General features: G+C 39.7%; 2 protein-coding genes and 1 pseudogene across 2 annotated transcripts; all 3 read left to right on the top strand.

Moving 5' to 3' along the window:
* The first annotated feature begins 1,921 nt into the window (after nucleotides 1-1,921).
* Nucleotides 1,922-6,500, top strand: LOC117624611 (protein argonaute 2). Its single transcript, XM_034355964.1, has 3 exons — nucleotides 1,922-2,533; nucleotides 3,048-4,248; nucleotides 4,702-6,500. Exons 1-3 carry the CDS (start codon nucleotides 2,002-2,004, stop codon nucleotides 6,161-6,163), a joined length of 3,195 nt encoding a protein of 1,064 aa, XP_034211855.1. The 5' UTR covers nucleotides 1,922-2,001; the 3' UTR covers nucleotides 6,164-6,500.
* A 6,479-nt stretch (nucleotides 6,501-12,979) lies between these two features.
* LOC117625183 lies at nucleotides 12,980-13,345 on the top strand. Its single transcript, XM_034356789.1, has one exon. The coding sequence runs from the start codon at nucleotides 12,980-12,982 to the stop codon at nucleotides 13,343-13,345; it is 366 nt and encodes a 121-aa protein (XP_034212680.1).
* An 821-nt stretch (nucleotides 13,346-14,166) lies between these two features.
* LOC117625156 lies at nucleotides 14,167-16,558 on the top strand (annotated as a pseudogene).
* Nucleotides 16,559-21,533: the final 4,975 nt, after the last annotated feature.

The following is a 21,533-nucleotide window of genomic DNA, read 5'->3' as shown; positions in this document are numbered from 1 at the left end:
AAAATAATCCTACATGTTAAACCCATAAATGTGGTTTCAAATTAATACAATTTTTCAATCCCAAAAGGTTGGTTGTGTTGTGAATAAAATATGACCAAGTGACAGATCATGGTGTGGTAGAAGATTGGACTTGCAAACACTAGCTGGTTTATTGGGGTTTGGACATTGTTGGCTTGGGTTGGGCTTATAAAAGTGTGATAGAAGATTGATCTGGGTCATCAACCTCACGGCCCATATATATATATATATATATATGTAAAGGGCATGAAAATCATTTGCATGACCTAAAGCCATGACAGCAACATCAACGACGTCAACCATGATTATGTAAACAAAACGAAAGTAGAATAAAACAAGGAAAATTGATATTGTAATTGAGTGGAGCTGTTCCAAACCCCCAGGATATTATGTTTGCATTGCACCTGCCTTTTTGCAAAACCGAAGGCCTAAGTTAAAGAATACAATAAAATATTTGAGCCGTGTTTCTTTTTGAAATATTAAAAGAGATTTTAAATTCAAATCACCGATATTCAATTAATTAAAAAACAAAAACCACACAACACACTAAATCCTTTTAAAAAATAGTATTGGCTTATGAATTTCCTAAGGGAAAAAGTACAAAGAAAGGCAGGCACGAGCTTGAAAATTCATGTGCAGAAATATATAAAATTAACGTACCTTGAAATGGATGGATGCCAAAGGAGGATGAATATGATTTATGGGGAAAGAAGATGGTGCAAGAAGAAACACATACGGGTGCGTTGATAGTATTGGAGGGTGGAAAAAGAGTTTTGTGGTGTTCGAATCTAGTGAATGCTTTGGATATAATATATGGAGGGTAAGTGGGAAAATATTTTAGTATAAAAGCACTTTTATGTTGGCATTCAAACAATAAAATGATTCTATGTAAAAGCGCTCCTGGCATAAAGTGATTATGCTAAAATTATTTCTACATAAACACTTCCAAACCACTCTAAATTACGGTAGTTTTTTACGTAATCTCTTTATAGCAATAATTAGTGATTAATAGAGAGTAATATTAATGAAAGGCTATAGGAAGAATTGCTCTTTCCTTGGATGAGGGATATAGGTTAATTGAATATTGATATAAAAAAAGAAGTTCTATTATAATAATTTTGATGAAAAAAGGTTTTTTTAATTTTTTTATCTATATATATAAAGTAAAATGCAGAGAATAGTGAAATATTCAAAATATCAGAAAATGTCATTGATTAATGTAAATATTAAAAAATAAAATTATTAATTAAATAAGAATAATATGATAAATTCATATTTTTTATATTAAAAAATTAAATTTAAAAGAAAAATAAGATAAATAATCCTATTATTATGAAACACAACTACTCATTATTATTTTTAATTCAAAAATAAATTTTAAAATTAAAAAAAAAACCTTTAACAAGTGTGAAAGCGCGTATGAAGAGAGACTAGTAATAATTCAAAGAATGTGTCAATTACTTGATTAGATATAATATTCATTTCATACAACGAACAATAAGAATAAAACCTGAAATCGAATCTCTCCTTTTTTTCGTAGAAACCGGAATCGTAATAGGAAGAAATCAGTCCCGAAAAAAAAATTTGAAAAAACAGAAAAAAGAAAGATGAGATAGAAAGAGAATGTCATTAAATCCTCCGTCCTAAGGCACGCATTCCTTTCCTTTGTCCGATTTCACAGCAAGTGCCAAAGCGGGACCCACCCACGCTCTCTGTTCCATCGAAGCTTCTGGACTTTTCACCCAAAATCCAAGCCCATTTTCCAACCGCTCCCACTCACACGTCTCCTTCCTGGTTGACTCCTTCGTGACTAAGACAATCGCGCAGGGACAAGATCGTCATTTCTCCCACCACCCTTTATAAAGGAACCAACTCCTCCTTCGCTTACAGTCCCTACATTTTTGGTTTTTGTGAATGCAGAGAGTACCGCTTTGAGGCAAGTTTTCTCTTCGATTGTTTTTTGAGTTTGCTCCCGATTCTCCAATGGAAAGAGGTGGTGGTGGAAACAGAGGTAGAGGAAGAGGAAGAGGTAGAGGCAGCAGTAATGGTGGTGGTGGTGACATAGGTGATTATGGTGGCTACGGCAGAGGAAGTGGAAATAGAGGTGGAGGAGGAGGAGGAGGAGGAGGAGGAGAGAGAGGAAGAGGTGGTTATGGCGGTCATGGTGGTGGGTCCCAGTATCACCATCAACAACCACCTCCGCCGCAGCATCAGCAGCCGCCGCCGCAGCAGTATCATCAACAACCACCACCGAATCAGAGTTGGGGCCAGCCAGGGAGGCCTTCTCCATGGAGCACTTCCGCTCCCAACAGAGCGTGGGGGCCCAGAGCGGCTTCTCCTGCATCTCCGGCACCGATCAGCTCTCCTACTCCTCCTGGTATGGCTGCGTGGGGGCCCAGAGCGGCTTCTCCGGTATCTCCAGCATCGATCAACTCTCCTACTCCTCGTGTGGCTACGTGGGGGCCCAGAGCGGCTGCTCCTGCATCTCCAGCCCTGATCAATTCTCCTACTCCTGGTACGCTTTTTTCTTCTTCATTCTGGGCCCTTTTTGAGATACAATTGGAACTTGTGCAACTGATCGTATCATAGACTGTGAGGCAATGTTTACTTTGGAGAGTAAGCCGTTGCATTTTGAATCCCTAATTTTGATTTGATCAAGTTTTACTGTTTTGAATTCATGATGTATTTATCATGTGTTGTGTATTGGATGTATATAATGAGATTGTGGTGATAAATCATGTGTTTATTGCTTACACTAATTTGCTTTAACTAAGAGATTGTTGTGGTGATAAATCAAGCATTTGGTTGATTTTACTAAGAGACTGTATACCTTAGATAAACAATTTGATTTCCAGTCTCATTATGTGAAAAAACTAAGAGTTCTGCATAAATGTGTTTAGTGGAATTTATTTTTTTGGGATACTATTTAATGTTAGCTTGTTGCTACAGTTAGTTTAACCATTTGAATTTACATAAATAATGAGGCTTGGTGATTATAACACATTTTGTCTGTTCTTTTTTCTTCACAGATACTCTTGTTCCCAGAGTGCAAGCTCTGGAAATTTCGAAACAGACTCCTCCTTCATCTTCTTTGGACAACACAGACAAAAAACTCCCAGTGAAACGGCCTGATAATGGAGGCACAAAAGCTATCCGAACTACTAGGCTTCGTGCCAACCATTTTAATCTCTCGTACAATCCTGAGAGTATTATAAGGCACTACGATGTTGATGTCAAGCCAGAGAACCCTCCTAAGAATGGCCGTCCTGTGAAAATGTCGAAGTACGAACTCTCTGCAATCAGGAAGAAGTTATCCTCTGATAATCCTTCGAATTTTCCCTTGTTAAGTACGGCATATGATGGTGAAAAAAACATCTTCAGTGCAGTGCCGTTGCCCACTGGATCATTTAAGGTGGAGGTTCCTGCGGAAGAAGACACTCGGTTCAGTTCATACATATTTACCATAAAGTTTGTAAATGAGCTCAAGCTTTGCAAGTTGAAGGAGTACTTGAGTGGCCACGTGTTGTCTATCCCTCGTGATATATTGCAGGGTATGGATTTGGTGATGAAAGAAAATCCAACTAGGTGCTTGGTTTCTGTTGGGCGAAACTTTTACCCTGCTGAATCTAATGAAAACGATGACCTTGGATGTGGTATTGCTGCATTTAGAGGGTTTCAGCATAGCTTAAGGCTGACTTCCCAGGGTCCTGCTTTGTGTCTTGACTACTCAGTCTTGGCATTTCATAAGCGCATGCCAGTTATAGATTTTCTGCAACAGCAGATAAGGGGTTTTACTTTAAGAGATTTCACTAGGTTCAAGGGAAAGGTTGTGGATGTATTGAGGGGATTGAAAGTTACTGTGACTCACCGGAAAACCAAGCAAAAGTACATCATCAAGGGGCTGACTGATAAGAATGCAGGAGATATTACATTTGATGCTGTAGATATAGATGGCCAGTGTCCACCCAGGAAAGTTAGACTTCTTGACTATTTCAGTGAAAAATACAAGGAGATCCAGTACAAAAACATTCCCTGCTTGGATTTGGGGAAAAATGGTAGGAAGAATGATACACCGATGGAGTTCTGTGTCTTAGTTGAGGGGCAAAGGTATCCAAAGGAGAATTTGGACAGAAATGCAGCTATCAAGCTGAAGGACATGTCATTGGCTTCACCAGAGAATAGAGAGAACATGATACGTGGCATGGTACAATCTGAGGATGGACCTTGTGGGTAAGTAAATTTATGTCCTTTATTTTTGCCTAGTGAAGTTTGACTGTTATCGAACTTCCACTGTTGTTTACTTGAGCTTTCATGACTTCATTGTTCCTCATGCACGGAACACAATTAGTGTGTATGATTTTAGTTAGCAGGACTTCTCTGAAGGCTGAGAACTAGTATTCTGCTCTAATACTATTTATGAACATGCTGGTGATATTGGAATTTGTTCCCATGTAATGGTATTAACTTAATTAATGATAGTCTATAGGTTTCTGTAGCTTGCACAAGTAAATGGGTTGTAGATAAACTCAGTGGTTGTAGTGAATCTAAGCATATTGAATATCAACATCTTTTATGCACAAAAGATGCTTATTAATAGGGTGATGTTATTACCATTTTGAGTAGCTTAATTCTGCATAAGACTGCAGTGATTAATTATGAATTTTATTCTTTTGTTATTGGCAGTGGTGGCATCATTGGGAATTTTGGAATTGTAGTCAACAAGAATATGACACCAGTAACAGGGCGTGTCATTGTCCCACCTGAGTTAAAGTTGGGTCCTTCTTCTGATGGCAGGATGACTAAGGTAACAGTTGACCGAGAGAAATGCCATTGGAATCTTGTTGGGAAGTCTCTAGTGGAAGGAAAACCAATCAGTCGCTGGGCTGTACTTGACTTCAGCAGTGATGATCGATCCTATCTGGATCCTAATCAATTCATCCCAAAGCTCATCACAAAGTGCAACAAACTGGGAATCAGAATGGGAGAGCCTGTTTTGTACAAAGCCACTTCCATGAGACCATTCACTAGTGTTCAGATGCTTCGTCAGCTGCTTGAAAGCATTAATGAACAGGCATACAAAACAAGCAAAGGCCATTTACAATTACTTGTTTGTGTAATGGCTCGAAGAGATCCTGGTTACAAGTATCTGAAGTGGATCTCTGAGACTCAAATTGGTATAGTGACGCAGTGCTGCTTGTCAAATATGGCTAACAAAGCAAATGACCAGTATCTTTCAAATCTTGCACTTAAGATCAATGCCAAGCTTGGAGGCAGTAATGTAGAGCTAAATGATCGGCTTCCCCCCTTTGGGGGTGCAGGCCATGTTATGTTTGTGGGGGCTGATGTGAATCATCCTGCTGCGCGGAACACGACAAGTCCATCAATTGCAGCTGTTGTTGCCACTGTAAACTGGCCTGCCGCAAATCGTTATGCTGCACGAGTCCGACCCCAGTACCATCGCACTGAGAAGATATTGAATTTTGGAGACATGTGTCTGGAGCTTGTTGAAACTTATGAGCGATTGAATAAAGTTAAGCCGGACAAAATTGTTGTCTTCCGTGATGGAGTCAGTGAGGGCCAGTTTGATATGGTTCTCAATGAAGAGTTACTAGATCTGAAGAGGGCTTTGGGAGGTATAAAATACCATCCAACCATCACACTAATTGTTGCCCAGAAACGGCATCATACTCGTCTCTTTCCAGAGAGTATGAGGGATGGTAGTTCCACAGGCAATGTATTACCTGGAACTGTTGTGGACACAATAATCGTGCACCCATTTGAGTTTGACTTCTATCTCTGCAGTCATTATGGAGCCCTTGGAACAAGCAAACCCACACACTACCATGTTCTTTGGGATGAACACAGGTTTACTTCTGACCAATTGCAGAAGCTCATATATGACTTGTGCTTCACGTTTGCAAGGTGTACTAAACCGGTTTCGTTGGTCCCACCGGTGTACTATGCTGACCTTGTGGCATATAGAGGGCGATTATACCATGAGAGTATGGAGGGACAGTCTCCAGCTTCAGCATCCTCCTCCTCATCATCGTCATCCTCAGCATCATTACCACTATCAGTGGCTTTTCTAGAGGAAAGGTTTTACAAACTGCATGCTGACCTGGAAAACATAATGTTTTTCGTATGAAGGTCGAAGCATGATCCCGTGATCTCTCTTTTGTGGAAAATGAAGGATTTGGTTTTGTAACTTGGCAAACCCGGGCGCAACTCCAACCTCCTCAAAAGGATTTTGTGCGTGAATCTAATGGGTGTTTATTTCTTATGTGTGAATTTAAGGAGGAACTCGTCCTTATCTAGTAATGTGTCTTAATTACAAATTAATAGTGTTTTTTAATCTCAAAATTGGTGATGAAGGGATGTATCTTTTTTGTTCTTGACCGTGATTGTCACTTGTGGTCATAATGAGACTATTCTAATTTTGTGTTCAGAAATCTGTTGATGTATTTTCATTATGCGTTTTACTATCTCTTGTCACTCAAAATTTGCTTGTTCTAAGAATCCATAAGGTGTTAGTTGAATAGCTTCTTTGGTGTGCTCTCAAGTGATCATGAATTCAAGCTTTCATGTTACTATGTGTGAATTTTTTCCTCGCTTCTTATCTTTAGCAAAACAAAAAAAACAAAAAAAACAAACAAAAAAACAAAAAATGTTACAAAACCAAAGAATTGAGGAGAGAATTTAGAAGCAGAGAAAATCCGTTTCATCCGTTCCTCTTTTCAGTATTGTCTATATGTTCAATTACAAGAAGAGGGGTGAACCCCTTTGTAGGCAAAACCCCTCCTAACATGTGGTGGGCTCCACCTTATCATTTACAACACTCCCCCTTGGAGACCACAAATGATACGGAATATGCCTCGTTAAAAATCTTGCCAGTAAAAACCCAGTGGGACAAAAAAAACTGGTCGAAGGGAAAAAGAGTACATAACCATGTGTAACATAAAATTCTGTGTATATTGACATGCGTGCGACACTGCCTCGTTAAAACCTTGCCAGGAAAAACCCAGTGAGATAAAAACCTGGACGAAGGAAAAAGAGTACAGTGTGTAAAGGTCTTTATTGACAGCACGCTCCCCCTGATGCTTGGCAAAATATCTTTAAGCCATACTGTTGATCATCTTTCTGAATATCATAGTTGACACTGCTTCTGTGAGTCAATAGTGTATGAAGGTCTTTATTAATACCACGCTCCCCCTGATGAATATCTCCCCCTGAAAACTTCATGACTAGCTTTTTCCAGTAAGCGACCATAGAGATTTCCAGAGTCCGCATATCTAATAACACTTGGGCTATTTATAAGTTCACTCAAAAATATGCCCGTATATGGTGTTGTGCTTAGATAGCATCAAATATGCCTCACATCATCTCAAAATGATGGTGATGGAGTTGAGCTCTATCTGGAAAATACGATGTCCGCTCCAATATACTTCCGGAAAATCCTTAAAGTGTCCAACGGATAATCCTCATAAAAATACTTCAATACTTTCTTAGTATAAGCAAGAATCTCGTTGGCATAATGCTCGATCTTTAAGTCGAGACAAATATTTCTTGAACTCTTCAGAAGCTTTAATGTGTTGCAAACACATTATAATCAATGTACTCACTGAGGCAATTTATGCACATTAGTATTGAGTACAGATTTTGTGCTTCAGGCACATGTCATTCAGGGACTTGCTTCATGCAATTTCAATCCTTTCAAGGATTTTGTTTAAAGGGATTAAACTTTATGACACATTATATAGCTTTAACCCAGCTATTTATACATCTTTAGGGAATCGCTTCTGGCATATGCTCCGTGCATTTAATAACCCTTAAAGATAACATGTTGGTCTCCGTAAATGTGCAATAAAGGGGCACAATTGAATCTATAAATATGGAGAAAACCCAACATTCCTTGTTTATGCCAAAAACATTGTGTCATACAAAGTAGGTATATTCCCTTTTATTCCGAACACCCAAGTATAACTTTCAGTATTAACAAATTTTGGGGTTCGTACTGTGGGTTTGTTCTTTCACGTTCATTCTTATCTATAATGGAATTACCTCATTCCATTTTGGCCAATGATATTGTCGACATTTAATAATTGAACGTGGTTCCAATCAACACAGCCCATTGATGATTTGAGTAGCTACTCCAAAATCAAAAATTGTCATTCATCAATTCATGATCCCACCATTCTCATGTGCATGCGCATGCATCAATTATAAGCATTTCTTTGCTTTTTGGGTACCCAAGCCACTTCAGGGGGCTTTTATGATGTGAGAATGTGGATTATAACCTCCAATGGAGCGTTATTTTATAGTATGGCGTGGATAATCTCCATTTAGGGAGTTGGAACATTTAGAACCCATATATCTGTCATGCTGCAGGCATGCCACAGATTAATACATACATGTCAATTAATTTCTGGGACTTTAACCCATACAATTTGCTACGCATTAGGCGTGCACAATATCAATATTGACATGTCAAAGGATTGTCCTTTCGGGACTTCAATCCACATCATTTGCTACGCAACAGGCGTGCATCATATTGATCACTGCTATACCCATATTTTGTTCTTATGGGACTTTAATCTGTGCAGTGTATTATCAATGTATCCAACTTGCAATCTGTAAAATTTGCATTAATAATTCATGGATACATACAAGCCATTCTTTTGGAACGGACTTATCTCCCCATTTGGTTACCTTTCAAGATAAAATATCAAATAAGTATATAAGCATAAAATAACACAAGTATTGCTTACATCCTTAGGTGGGAGAAACTTTTCTCAAGTATCATTCAAACTTGTATCGGCCCAGCAAATATAATGTAGTGCTTGATGATCTAGTTATATCCTGCAAGAGCAAAAATCACAATTCTTTTGCCTCTGTCAAAACAAATAACCCTCAGAGTTAGGATCACTTCATGGATTCTTTCTTCAGATGTTCATTCTAAAGAAATAAAATCTCTTATGAACAGAGAGTTACAAAAAGAGAAAAAATGCAAAAAAATTGTGATATTGATTGCAAGATAAGGTAAGCAATCAGGGAAGGAAGCTGGTGGGAGCAGACAACCAGCTCAGCAATCAAGGAAGGAAGCTGGTGGGAGCAGACAACAAGCTCTCATTTCTCCTAGTCTAGAAGGACCTCAGGAGATTAGAGCATAAGGTCGCCTTCACAGTTCCCTGATGTAGCGGAAACGTGATCAGGGATAGTCTCGCTTCCTGAATGGATGATCAGAGATAGTCTTGCTTCTCGGGCATATTGAGTGCTTACTAATAAGAAAAACAAGTAGATATCGCATCACTAGGTATGGAGTAAACTGGATGTCTTCTGCAAAGAAAATTTCGTTAGTAACACATTTATACACAAATACAATGAATAGGTAGAACCGGTGAATTTCAAATTAACCATAGGAAAATTGCGAGATTCTCGGGATACTTTTGAAAAAGTAGCTCCGTGAAATCCGTAAAGCAAGATCGGCTTTGACGAAAATAATACTTGAAAACGCCGAAAGTGCCGACAGGCATTATTAGAGGCCACGTGAAGTTTTGGACTCTGGGAAAGAAAAAGATAATATGGGGATTCGAGAAGATATTGGGATCCTGGAAATGTTGCCACATTTTCGTCTATAGATATTGCCTTTGCAAAACTTGATTGGAGCAACTGCGTTTCAACTCAACTTCCTTCATTTTCTGAAACTTTAGTTTTTGTAAGACTTTCTTCAAAACCTTCTTAAAATGGCTTCCTCTTCTTCCTGCCCAAATTATTTCAATTTAAATGATGCTCCCACAACAACCAGTGACGCCAAAGTTTGGCGTCCATCCTTTGTATCCCAAAATCGTCATCTCACAGTTAATGATTCTGTGATGATGAATGATGCTACTGCTGTCATAGTAGCTAGGAATTTCATTATTCCAATGGATGAAATGTTGTTGACAGGGAGGTCTGAGGAAGAGGCTATTGATGACTCAATGGCTTTTAGCATTCAGAGTGCTGCTTCTGTTTCTAACATGGCTGATCGTTTGCGTGCTAGAGCAAACGAGGTTCAGAGCTAACAACTGAAAATTCGTCTCTTCAAAGAATGCTTCATGAGTCTCAACAGGAGGTTGAGAAACTTAAAGGAGAGAATAATTCCTTGTTGAAACTGGTGAGTTCGTACTCTGTTGATACACTGAGAAGGCTAGACATGCTGCAGGTCTCCAATGAAAGAATTTTGGGAGACCACGAGAGGCTCATGGCTAAGCTTAAGAGGCGCCGTCCTCTTCCTTCAGAGGCTTCCAGAACATAATGTAATTTTATAGATTTTACAGGGCCTGCACCTTCATTGCAGGTGGAAAAAATCTATCTGTTGTATGCTCCTTTCCTGTTATAATAATTGCGCACATTCTTAAACTTACACCTGTGGTTTTTACGTCTTTTCAAAATGACGGTTTGGAACCTTGTGCCTTATAGGTTCAAATAACCACATCGACTCTCCCAAATTTCATATTTCAACGCATGGTAGCCCGGAACTTTTGGCCTGGGCTAAACACAAACTCAGAATTTATTTGCCCTTTTCAAATGGACATGAAATATGAATTGAGTAAAAGCCACGATAATATCGCAATATAGTAGTGAAGATCATTAACTACTATATACCCACAACTTCAAGTTCAGGATCTCTCATATATTTGGATCCATGGGCTTTCGACCCAGATATAACAAAATATGTGGGGAGCCTCAATTCATCATTTGAAGTTTATACTGATATTATCTATTTCGCGGTGTATTTTCAACAACCGGAATTCACAAAATATATTTCTTCCTTGAGGTGTCGATTATAACAGAATCAAACTTTATTAAATTCATCATTCTCTTATGCCAAAGAAATATGTGGTGTACTACAATTTGCAATAATACCTCAAATGTTGTCCATTTAACTGTTGGAACTTTAGGTTCTCAACACTGTTAGATTTTGAACTTCAGGCCAAAATCACATATTCTCATGGTATGGACATTCTTACAATTTTATGTACATATTTCGGGACTTCAAACCCTTACATAATTGTCCATATTTTGAGGAACTTCTGGCATCTCATTTAATTGCTCATCCATGAGTTTAAGGAACTGCAGGTTCCCTTTTGTATATAGTGACGGTTTACCCAAAATGGTTAATATTTATGTATACGTCACTATTCATATATCCGGTACTATTCATCAAGTCATGAATACGTATCTATTCATGTGTACAGTACATTTGCCAGTACAGTTATCATCCATGTGTACGGCACTATGAACCAATACGGTACTGTTACATCATTAAGGAACCCTAGGTCCTTATTTACATGTCAGGGATCAAAGACCCTCAAGTCCAATCACATGTTTACAAATATAGTACCGGAGAGACTGCCAGCTCTCATATTAATATCATCATCAAGGATCTTCAAGTCCTGATGTAATTGTATGATGAGGATCAAGGAACTTCTGGTCCTGATCTGCATACTGTAAAAACTCATCATACAGCACAATTAATCCATAAAATAAATTGCTGGTAAATAAATTACTGGTATGGACGATAAACCCGCACCATACTTTAAATAAATGTAAATGTGCGGTAAAATAAATTCATAAATTAAATTGCTTGCTGTATGGACGTTAATCCCGCACCATACCTTAAATAAAATTAAATGTGCGGTAAAGTAAATTCATAAATTAAATTGCTTGCTGTATGGACGTTAATCCCGCACCATACCTTAAATAAAATTAAATGTGCGGTAAAGTAAATTCATAAAGTATGAGGGTTAATTCCACATCATACTTTAAGTAAAAGTAAATTTGCGATAAAGTAAACGTGCTTGTATGGGCACTAATTCTGCCCCATACATTTAAATAAAAGTAAAGGCGTGGACGATAAACCCGCACCACCCTTTTAAATAGATACTGTTGTATGGGTAATAAACCTACACCATACAATAAATAATGTACAGTAAAGTAATTTCATAAAGTATGAGGGTTAATTCCACATCATACTTTAAGTAAAAGTAAATTTGCGATAAAGTAAAGGCAATTATTGGTGGGTTCTTATCAACACCACAATCAAATAGTATAATATTATTATACTGATATATTAGTGGAAAGCTAGATATATCACGTTGGCTTTTCTTCTTTCCACCTGCAATCTATACTGGTCATGAGTATTAAATTCTGTAGGTATTTTAATAATGTAATTAATTAAAGGAGATAGAGTGAGGTAGGGTACTTATCCCTTTATTTTGGTGGGTGTTCACATGCCTGGCAAAAATCCTTTGTTTCCTTTACTTCCATGTAGGATTTTGCTTTCCACTAGGCTGATCAACTTGCTGTGTATCCCACTTTTCAATAAATATACTCTAGCATTGGCTCACTGTTTAGGCATACTTGCTAGATCTCCAGTGCCTTGCATCAAATCAACACCGGCCTTTCAACAATTTTTAGTGGCTTACTTCCATTTTAGAAAAATGTTTCTTCACTGCTTTTTGACCCTACTTCCTCCATCGATATCCATCATCAAGGATATCAACTTGGCTCCTCGTTTGAAAAGTATATCTGGGTTTTCTTATCTCTTTTTTTTTTTTTTTTTTGAGAGAGAAAAGATTCTGCTTTTCTAGATCTCATAAATCTACTCGTTGAAAGTATCGCCAGTGTACAAAGTCTTTTGATTATCCTCACCGCCCCAATCCATGCATCAAATCTGGTCATCATCATAACCAAAATGAATCTTTCAATGGCTAAGAATTTCTTCACAGAAAGTGATAACCATTAGCAAAGCACAGACCATTCCAACCAATCGTGAGCTTACATGCACATACACCTCTCTGACCATTTTGAGCCACCCTTTTACCAAATGTTGATCGTGGAAAGATCATAGCCAATAGACAAATAGGCAACGACCTCCAAAAAGACCTATTTGTTATAAAACCAAATTGAAAATTTCATCTTCATGGAGTTCTTCAACACCGCCAAGGCTGTGAAGCTCCGCAGTCACCTCGACAAGTACCTTGTCGCCGATGACAACCCCTTCCTCCTCGGCATGACAGGCAGAAAAGTGCTCCAGGCGGAAGCCGACAAGAGCATGGACTTCAAGTTCGAGTGGGAGCCCATACACGACGGCTTTCAGCTCAAGCTGCGGACGTGGTGCGGCAAGTACTTGCGCTCCAACGGTGGGCCGCCGCCATGGAGGAACGCCGTCAGTCACGACGACCCTACCACGTCCTCCACCTCCCTCATGGCGCTTACAGTACTACTGATCATCTTCAATTCCAAAATAACAAGTCACCACCACCAGCAAATGGGATCTTGGGGCTGATGTCAGATATGGAGGTTTCAAACAATATTAATTCTTCTCAGAGCAAAAGCTTTAGTAAGAAGAATAAAAAAAATGGAGAAATTGAGAGAGAGAGAAGGTAGCATTGGATGGAAGGAGGGATAAGATATCTGGGTTTCATCAGAGAATTCAGCTGGTATTGTTAAAGCGAATTCGTGCTGATAACGTGTTACAAAATCAAAGAATTGAGGAGAGAATTTAGAAGCAGTGAAAATCCGTTTCATCCGTTCCTCTTTTCAGTATTGTCTATATGTTCAATTACAAGAAAAGAGGTGAACCCTTTTATAGGTAAAGCCCCTTCTAACATGTGGTGGGCTCCACCTTATCATTTACAACAAAAATCATAAAAAAGTTATGTTTACCATGTTGTTTTGGCTGGAGGGGGATTGTAAGGAGTTGCAAAGGGTCGCAAAAGATTTTAAATTTTAACTTGGGTAAGAAATTAAAAAGAATTGAGAATTAAAAAAGACACGTGGTGGTGGTTGAGCTAGGCAAGGAGGGAACCTTAACTTGGAAGCATTATCAAAAAAAAAAGAAAAAAGAAAAAGAAAGGGCGGGGACAGAGTGAGCGAATATAAGCGAAACGAGAAAGAGGAGAATGTTATCAAATACAGTTCCTCATGCAACCCTTTGGCAAAAAAGAAAGAAGAAGCAAATTCCTCTCTGTTCCATGGAAGCTTCTGGACTTTCCACCAAAAATCCAAAACCATTTTCCAACCGCTCCCACTCCCGCGTCTCCTTCTTGGTTGATTTCTTCGTGACTAAGGCACTTCGGGACTAAGGCAATCGCGCAGGGACAAGATCGTCATTCCACCCAACACCCTTTATAAGGAACCAACTTCTCATCTTGATCACAGACTCATTTCTGATTTTTGTGAATTGAGAGAGTACGAATTTGAGGCAAGTTTTCTCTTGGATCGTTTTTGAATTTGCTCCCGATTTCTCCAATGGAAAGAGGTGGTGGTGGAAACAGAGGAAGACGTAGAGGCAGCAGTAATGGTGGTGAAAGAGGTGATTATGGTGGCTACGGCAGAGGAAGTGGAGGAGGAAGAGGTGGTTATGGCGGTCATGGTGGGGGTGGGTCCCAGTACCACCATCAACAACAACCGCCACAGCAGCAGCAGTATCAACAACAACCGAATGAGAGTTCGGGCCAGCAAGGGAGGCCTTCTCCATGAAATAGTCCCGCTCCCACCAGAGCAGCCTCTCCTGCTGTATCTCCAGCCCCGATCAACTCTCCTACTCCCGGTAATTTTTTTTTTCTTCTTCATTCTGGGTCCTTTTTGAGACACAATTGAAATTTGCATTACTGATCATATCATATAGGCTGTGAATGAAGCCGTTGCATTTTTATTCCTAAATGTCAGTTTTTTAGCTACCGTTGGTCTAGCCATTTGGATTTACATGAAAAATGAGGCTGGTAATAACACCTTTTGTTTGTTCTTTTTTCTTCACAGATACTCTTGTTCCTAGAATGCAATCTCTGGAAATTTCGAAACAGGCACTTTCTTCGCCTTCTTTGGATGAAGCAGACAAAAAACTCCCTGTGAGACGGCCTGATAATGGAGGCACAAAATCTGTCCGAACTACTAGGCTTCGTGCTAATCATTTTAATCTCTCGTACAATCCTGAGAGTATTATAAGGCACTAAGATGTTGATTTCAAGCCAGAGAAGCCTGCTAAAAATGGCCGTCCTGTGAAAATGTCGAAGTCTGAACTCTCTGCAATCAGGAAGAAGTTATCCTATGATAATCCTTCGGATTTTCCCTTGTCAAGTACCGCATATGATGGTGGAAAGAACATCTTCAGTGCAGTGCCATTGCCCACCGGATCATTTAAGGTGGAGGTTTCTGAGGAAGAAGGCACGCGGTTCAGTTCATACATATTTACCATAAATTTGGTAAATGAGCTCAAGCTTTGCAAGTTGAAGGAGTACTGTAGTGGCCAACTCTTGTCTATCCCTCGTGATATATTGCAGGGTATGGATTTGGTGATGAAAGAAAATCCAACTAGGTGCTTGGTTTCTGTTGGGCGAAGCTTTTACCCCGCTACATCAAATCAAAACGATGACCTTGGACATGGTATTGCTGCATTTAGAGGGTTTCAGCAAAGCTTAAGGATGACTTTCCAGGGTCCTGCCTTGTGTCTTGACTACTCAGTCTTGGCATTTTATAAGCGCCTGCCCGTTATAGATTTTCTGCAAGAGCAGATCAGGGGCTTTGATTTAAACAATCTCAACAGGTTTAGGAGAGAGGTTGTGGATGTATTGATGGGATTGAAAGTTACCGTGACACACCTTAGAACCAAGCAAAAGTACATCATCAAGGGGCTGACTGATAAGAATGCAGGAGACATTACATTTGATGCTGCAGGCATAGATGGCCAGTGTACACCTAAGAAAGTTAGGCTGCTTGATTATTTCAGGGAAAAATACCAGGAGATCCAGTACAAAAACATTCCCTGCTTGGATTTGGGGAAAAATGGTAGGAAGAACTACACACCGCTGGAGTTCTGTGTCTTAGTTGAGGGGCAAAGGTATCCAAAGGAGAATTTGGACAGAAATGCAGCTATCAAGCTGAAGAACATGTCATTGGCTTCACCAAAGGTTAGAGAGAACTGTACAATCTGGTGATGGACCTTGTGGGTAAGCTATTTTGTGTCCTTTCTTTTGGTTAGTAAAGTTAGATGTGAACAAACTTCCACTGTTGTTTACTTGATTTTTCTTGAAGTCATTCTTCCTCTCATGGAACACAATTAGTGTGTATGATTTTAGTCAGCAGGCAGTTGGTTCCTCTGAAGGATGAGAACTACAGTTCTGCTCTAATATCATTTATGAACATGCTGGTGATATTGGAATTTTTTCGCATGTAGCGTGTTACCTTAATTTAATGAAGTGTACAGATCTCTGTGGCATGCACACGTACAGATCCCAACAAGATAGTTTTACCATTTTGATTAACTTAATTCTACATAAAAAACTGCATTATTAATTATGATCCTGATTCTTTTGTTATTGGCAGTGGTGGCATCATTGAGAATTTTGGAATTGAAGTCAACATGAATATGACACCAGTAATAGGGCGTGTCATTGTCCCACCTGAGTTGAAGTTGGGTCCTTCTTCTGATGGCAGGATGACTAAGGTAACAGTTGACCGAGAGAAATGCCATTGGAATCTTGTTGGGAAGTCTCTAGTGGAAGGTGTTGATTATTGCCTCAAATCAATAGTCAAAAGTGATGGATATTGACAAGTTGCAATGTGAATGCATTAATTGGCTTTCACAAATGGTGGTAGGCTATTGTTGACTTGGCTAACCTTTGGCTTCTTTGAGAAGCCACTTCCTTTGAGAAGCCACTTCCTTTGGCTTCTTTGAGAAGACACTAACCTTTGGCTTCTTTGAGAAGCCACTTCCTTTGGCTTCTTTGAGAAGCCACTTCCTTTTGGCTTCTTTGAGAAGCCACTTCCTTTGGCTATAAATTGGAAGCAAATGGTTTCATTTGAAGCATCCAACCAAGTGTTGAGTAGAAGAGAAAAATAGCAAGAAAGGCATTTTGCCAAAGAGTGAAACAAATTCTCTCTAGTTGTTCTTTGCTTTGTATCATTGTTTTCTCTTCCTTTGTGAGTGTGTGAGGTTGGGTGTATTTGGGTCTTTGGGAAATTGAGTGGTAAACACTATTGTATATCTCCATTGATTATAGTGGAATACTCCATCGCCTCCAAACTGGATGTAGGCAATTGCCGAACCAGTATAAATCTTGGTGTTGTTCTTGTTGATTATTTTGTTCAATTTTTCTCCTGCCTGTTGTTATTTATTTTTCACTCGCAGTTGGTTGACGCTTCCGCACAACAAGTGGTATCAGAGCTCCAGTTTTTCGACTGGGGTTTCGTGGGGAGTGAAAAATCTGTCGGTGCTACAGTGACGGGTGAATAGTGCACGTGAATAGTGTCGGTGCTACAGTGCTCCCGTGAATAGTGCTGTGCTACAGTAGCAGTGAATAGTGCCGGGCAGATTTGATGGCTGGAGAAAAAGACGAAGTTTTGAAGGAGAAGGAGTCGGCATCGTCTTCGTCGGCACCTACATCCAATAGACATCCAATTGCCAGTACAAGGTTAGAGGTTGATAAATTTAATGGCTCCAATAATTTTGGTATGTGGCAATGTGAAGTTATGGATGTGTTGTATCAACAAGAGTTGGATATGGTTCTGGAGGATAAACCAGAAGATATTGATGACAAGCAATGGACTAGAATTAATCTCCATGCTTGTGCCACTATTCGATCGTTCCTTGATAAGGAGTTGAAATACCCGTATATGAAGGAAACTTCTGCTAAGAAGTTATGGATGAAATTGGAGGAGAAGTATATGACCAAGAGCGCAGAAAATCGGCTCTTCTTGAAGAAACGACTCTTCCGATTTCAATATCGCTCAGGTATTTCTATGCATGAACACCTCAATGATTATAATAAAATACTTGCTGATTTAGCAAACCTTGATGTGATAATTCCTGACGAGGATAAGGCACTATGTTTGTTAAATTCATTGCCTGATGATTATGATCATTTGACAACTACTTTGTTGTATGGAAAATCCGAGGTGAAACTGGATGAGGTGTCTGCGGCATTGGTGAATCATGAGTGTCGTAAAAAGGAACAGAAGACTCAAAATTCACAAACCGAGGCACTCGTTGCAAGGGGTCGAACAGAGGAAAGAAAATCTGGGAAGCGGGGAAAATCTCGTTCAAAGTCACGAGGGAAATTTCCTGCTAAAGATGAATGTGCCTTTTGTCGCCAAAAGGGTCATTGGAAGAAAGACTGCCCCAAATTGAAGAACAAGGAGAAGGAGAAAGTGGGTTCTGAAGCAAATGTTGCAAAATCTGGAGATGAAGATTTCGAGTTTGCTTTGGCTAGTTCATCTGCTGATGGTCACTCAACTGAGTGGATTTTGGATTCAGGTTGCACCTATCATATGTGTCCTATTCGGGAATGGTTTTCTAGCTTCGAGGAGCTGGATGGTGGAGTTGTTTTGATGGGCAACAATAATGCCTGCAAAACACAAGGGATAGGCAAAATCTGTTTGAAGATGCATGATGGAACAGTCAGAGAATTGAGTGATGTTCGGTATGTTCCGGATATGAAGAAGAATCTCATCTCATTAGGCGCTTTGGAATCCAAGGGTCTCAAGATCACCATGGAGGGTGGAGTTCTTAAAGCTGTGCATGGGGCACTGGTGGTGATGAAAGGTACAAGACGAAATAACTTGTATTTCTTGCAGGGTAGTACAGTTATTGGTGGAGCAGCTGTCACCGAAGCTGCTGACGCAGATAGCACAGACACCACAAGGTTATGGCATATGCGCTTGGGCATGCTGGTGAAAAAGCGTTGCAAGGATTGGTGAAGCAAGGCTTATTGAAAGGTGCAAAGGCATGCAAATTGGAATTCTGTGAACACTGTGTGCTGGGTAAGCAAACTAGAGTGAAATTTGGCACTGCTATTCACCACACTAAAGGCATTCTAGATTATGTTCACACTGATGTTTGGGGACCTTCCAAGAATGCATCTTGGGGAGGTAGCCATTATTTTGTCTCCTTTGTTGATGACTTCTCTAGAAGAATATGGGTGTACACCATGAAGCGTAAAGATGAAGTCTTGAAGATATTCCTGAAGTGGAAAAAGATGATTGAAACGCAAAGCGGTCGAAAGATCAAGACTCTCAGATCAGACAATGGTGGTGAATATAAGTCTGATCCTTTCTTGAAAGTTTGTCAAGATGAGGGTATTGTGAGGCACTTCACGGTTAGGGAGACACCGCAACAGAATGGGGTGGCAGAGCGCATGAACCGTACTTTGCTTGAGAAAGTTCGGTGTATGTTGTCTAATGCTGGTTTAGGCAAGGCGTTTTGGGCTGAGGCGATTACTTATGCAAGCCATCTCATTAATCGGTTGCCTGCTGCTGCGAATGAGGGCAAAACGCCCATGGAGGTATGGTCTGGTAAACCTTGTACTGATTACAAGTATTTACACATATTTGGTTGTCCTGCTTACTATCATGTCCGGGAAAGCAAGTTAGATCCAAGAGCAAAGAAGGCTCTATTTATGGGATTTAGCAATGGCGTGAAGGGATACCGACTTTGGTGTCCAGATGAGAAGAAAATTGTTGTAAGCAGAGATGTGACTTTTGATGAGGCTGCTATGGTAAATCAGAACAAGCATGAAGGTGAAATTGAAGCAACTAAGACCATGAGTAGTTCAAAGCGGGTGGAGTTACTGAAAACTCCAGTTGTTCCAGTAAGGTCTGATATTACAGACACTAGTCCTACAGTTGATTCTGATGAAGAGGACGAGGATGATGAAGAGGAGGCACCTACCCAAGAGCCTCCACAGCAACAAGATTCTATTGCAATCAGAAGATCGAGAAGGGAGATTCGAAAGCCTGTTCGATTTACTGATATTGTGGCATATGCACTTCCCGTTATTGAAGATGATATTCCATCCGCCTACAAAGAAGCTGTCAGAAGTTCAGAGAGCGTGGAGTGGAAGAAATCTATGGATGAGGAGATGAAGTCTCTTCATAAAAATGAGACTTGGGAGCTGGTTCAGTTACCAAAGGGGAAGAAAGCAATTGGTTGCAAATGGGTTTATGCCAAGAAGATGGAATCTTTGGGAAAGGACAATGTGAGATTCAAAGCCAGATTAGTAGCTAAAGGATATGCTCAGAAGGAAGGCATTGACTACAATGAGGTATTTTCTCCCGTAGTAAAACATTCCTCTATTCGTATTTTGTTGGCTTTGGTTGCACAGTTTGACCTTGAGTTGGCTCAACTTGATGTCAAGACTGCATTCTTACATGGTGATTTGGAGGAAGAAATTTATATGTCTCAGCCAGAAGGTTTTAAGGTTGTTGGAAAAGAAAATTGGGTTTGCAAATTGCAAAAATCATTGTACGGCTTGAAGCAGTCTCCAAGACAATGGTATAAGCGATTTGATCGGTTTATGATCGGGCAGAAGTACACAAGAAGTCATTATGACCATTGTGTATACTTTCGCAAACTACAAGATGGAACCTTCATCTATCTGCTTTTATATGTTGATGATATGCTTATAGCATGTAAAAGCAAAGTGGAGATTGAAAGGTTGAAGACTCAACTGAGTAATGAATTTGAGATGAAGGACTTAGGAGAAGCTCGGAAGATACTGGGTATGGAAATTGAAAGAGATAGAGAGAAGGGCAAGATTAGTCTGTGTCAAAAGCAGTATTTGAAGAAGGTACTACAGCGTTTCGGGATGAATGAAAATTCAAAAACGGTTAGTACACCTCTTGCCCCTCATTTCAAACTTAGTGCTTCTATGTCTCCTAAAACTGGTGAAGAGAGTCATTACATGGCTCAAATTCCATATGCAAGTGCTGTTGGTAGTTTGATGTATGCTATGGTGTGTACGAGGCCTGATATTTCACAAGCTGTTAGTATTGTCAGTATATATATGCATAATCCAGGAAAAGGGCATTGGCAAGCTGTGAAATGGATTCTACGGTATATTCTGGGTACTGTAGATGTTGGTTTATTGTTTCAGCATGATAAAGTTACTGGTCAATGTGTTGTTGGATATGTGGATTCTGATTACGCAGGTGATTTGGACAAGCGTAGGTCCACTACATGTTTTGTATTCACTATTGCTGGAGGTCCAGTGAGTTGGAGGTCGATTCTGCAATCTACAGTTGCTTTGTCGACTACTGAGGCAGAATACATGGCAGTAACAGAAGCTATAAAGGAAGCCATCTGGCTTCAAGGGTTGCTTGATGACTTGGGGGTCCAACAAGACCATGTGGATGTTCATTGTGACAGTCAGAGTGCTATTTATTTAGCAAAGAATCAAGTTCATCATGCACGTACAAAACACATTGACGTAAGGTTCCATTTTGTTCGTGAGATTATTGAAGAGGAGATATTCTTCTTCAGAAGATTGGGACTGCTGACAATCCTGCGGATATGTTGACAAAGCCAATTTCGTTGCTCAAGTTTAAGCACTGCTTAGACTTAATTGGCATTTGTAAAATTTGTTGATTGCCCCATAGGGGATTGGGAGACGACTATTGGGAGTTCTACTTTGAGGGTTTGAGCCAAGGTGGAGATTGTTGATTATTGCCTCAAACCAATAGTCAAAAGTGATGGATAT

Source organism: Prunus dulcis, chromosome 4 (genome assembly GCF_902201215.1).
Source record: "Prunus dulcis chromosome 4, ALMONDv2, whole genome shotgun sequence".
Lineage (NCBI taxonomy): Eukaryota > Viridiplantae > Streptophyta > Magnoliopsida > Rosales > Rosaceae > Prunus > Prunus dulcis.
Note: the sequence above shows the minus strand (reverse complement) of the source record. Positions and strands in the feature narration are given on the sequence as shown.

What these genes read in the sequence shown, in the direction of transcription:
- LOC117625183 (XM_034356789.1), top strand. Translation starts at nt 12,980, where the DNA reads ATGGAGTTCTTCAACACCGCCAAGGCTGTGAAGCTCCGCAGTCACCTC.
- LOC117624611 (XM_034355964.1), top strand. Translation starts at nt 2,002, where the DNA reads ATGGAAAGAGGTGGTGGTGGAAACAGAGGTAGAGGAAGAGGAAGAGGT. An exon ending in GATCAATTCTCCTACTCCTG is followed by an intron (nt 2,534 to 3,047) that starts GTACGCTTTTTT and finishes TTTTCTTCACAG; the next exon opens with ATACTCTTGTTCCCAGAGTG. An exon ending in TCTGAGGATGGACCTTGTGG is followed by an intron (nt 4,249 to 4,701) that starts GTAAGTAAATTT and finishes TGTTATTGGCAG; the next exon opens with TGGTGGCATCATTGGGAATT.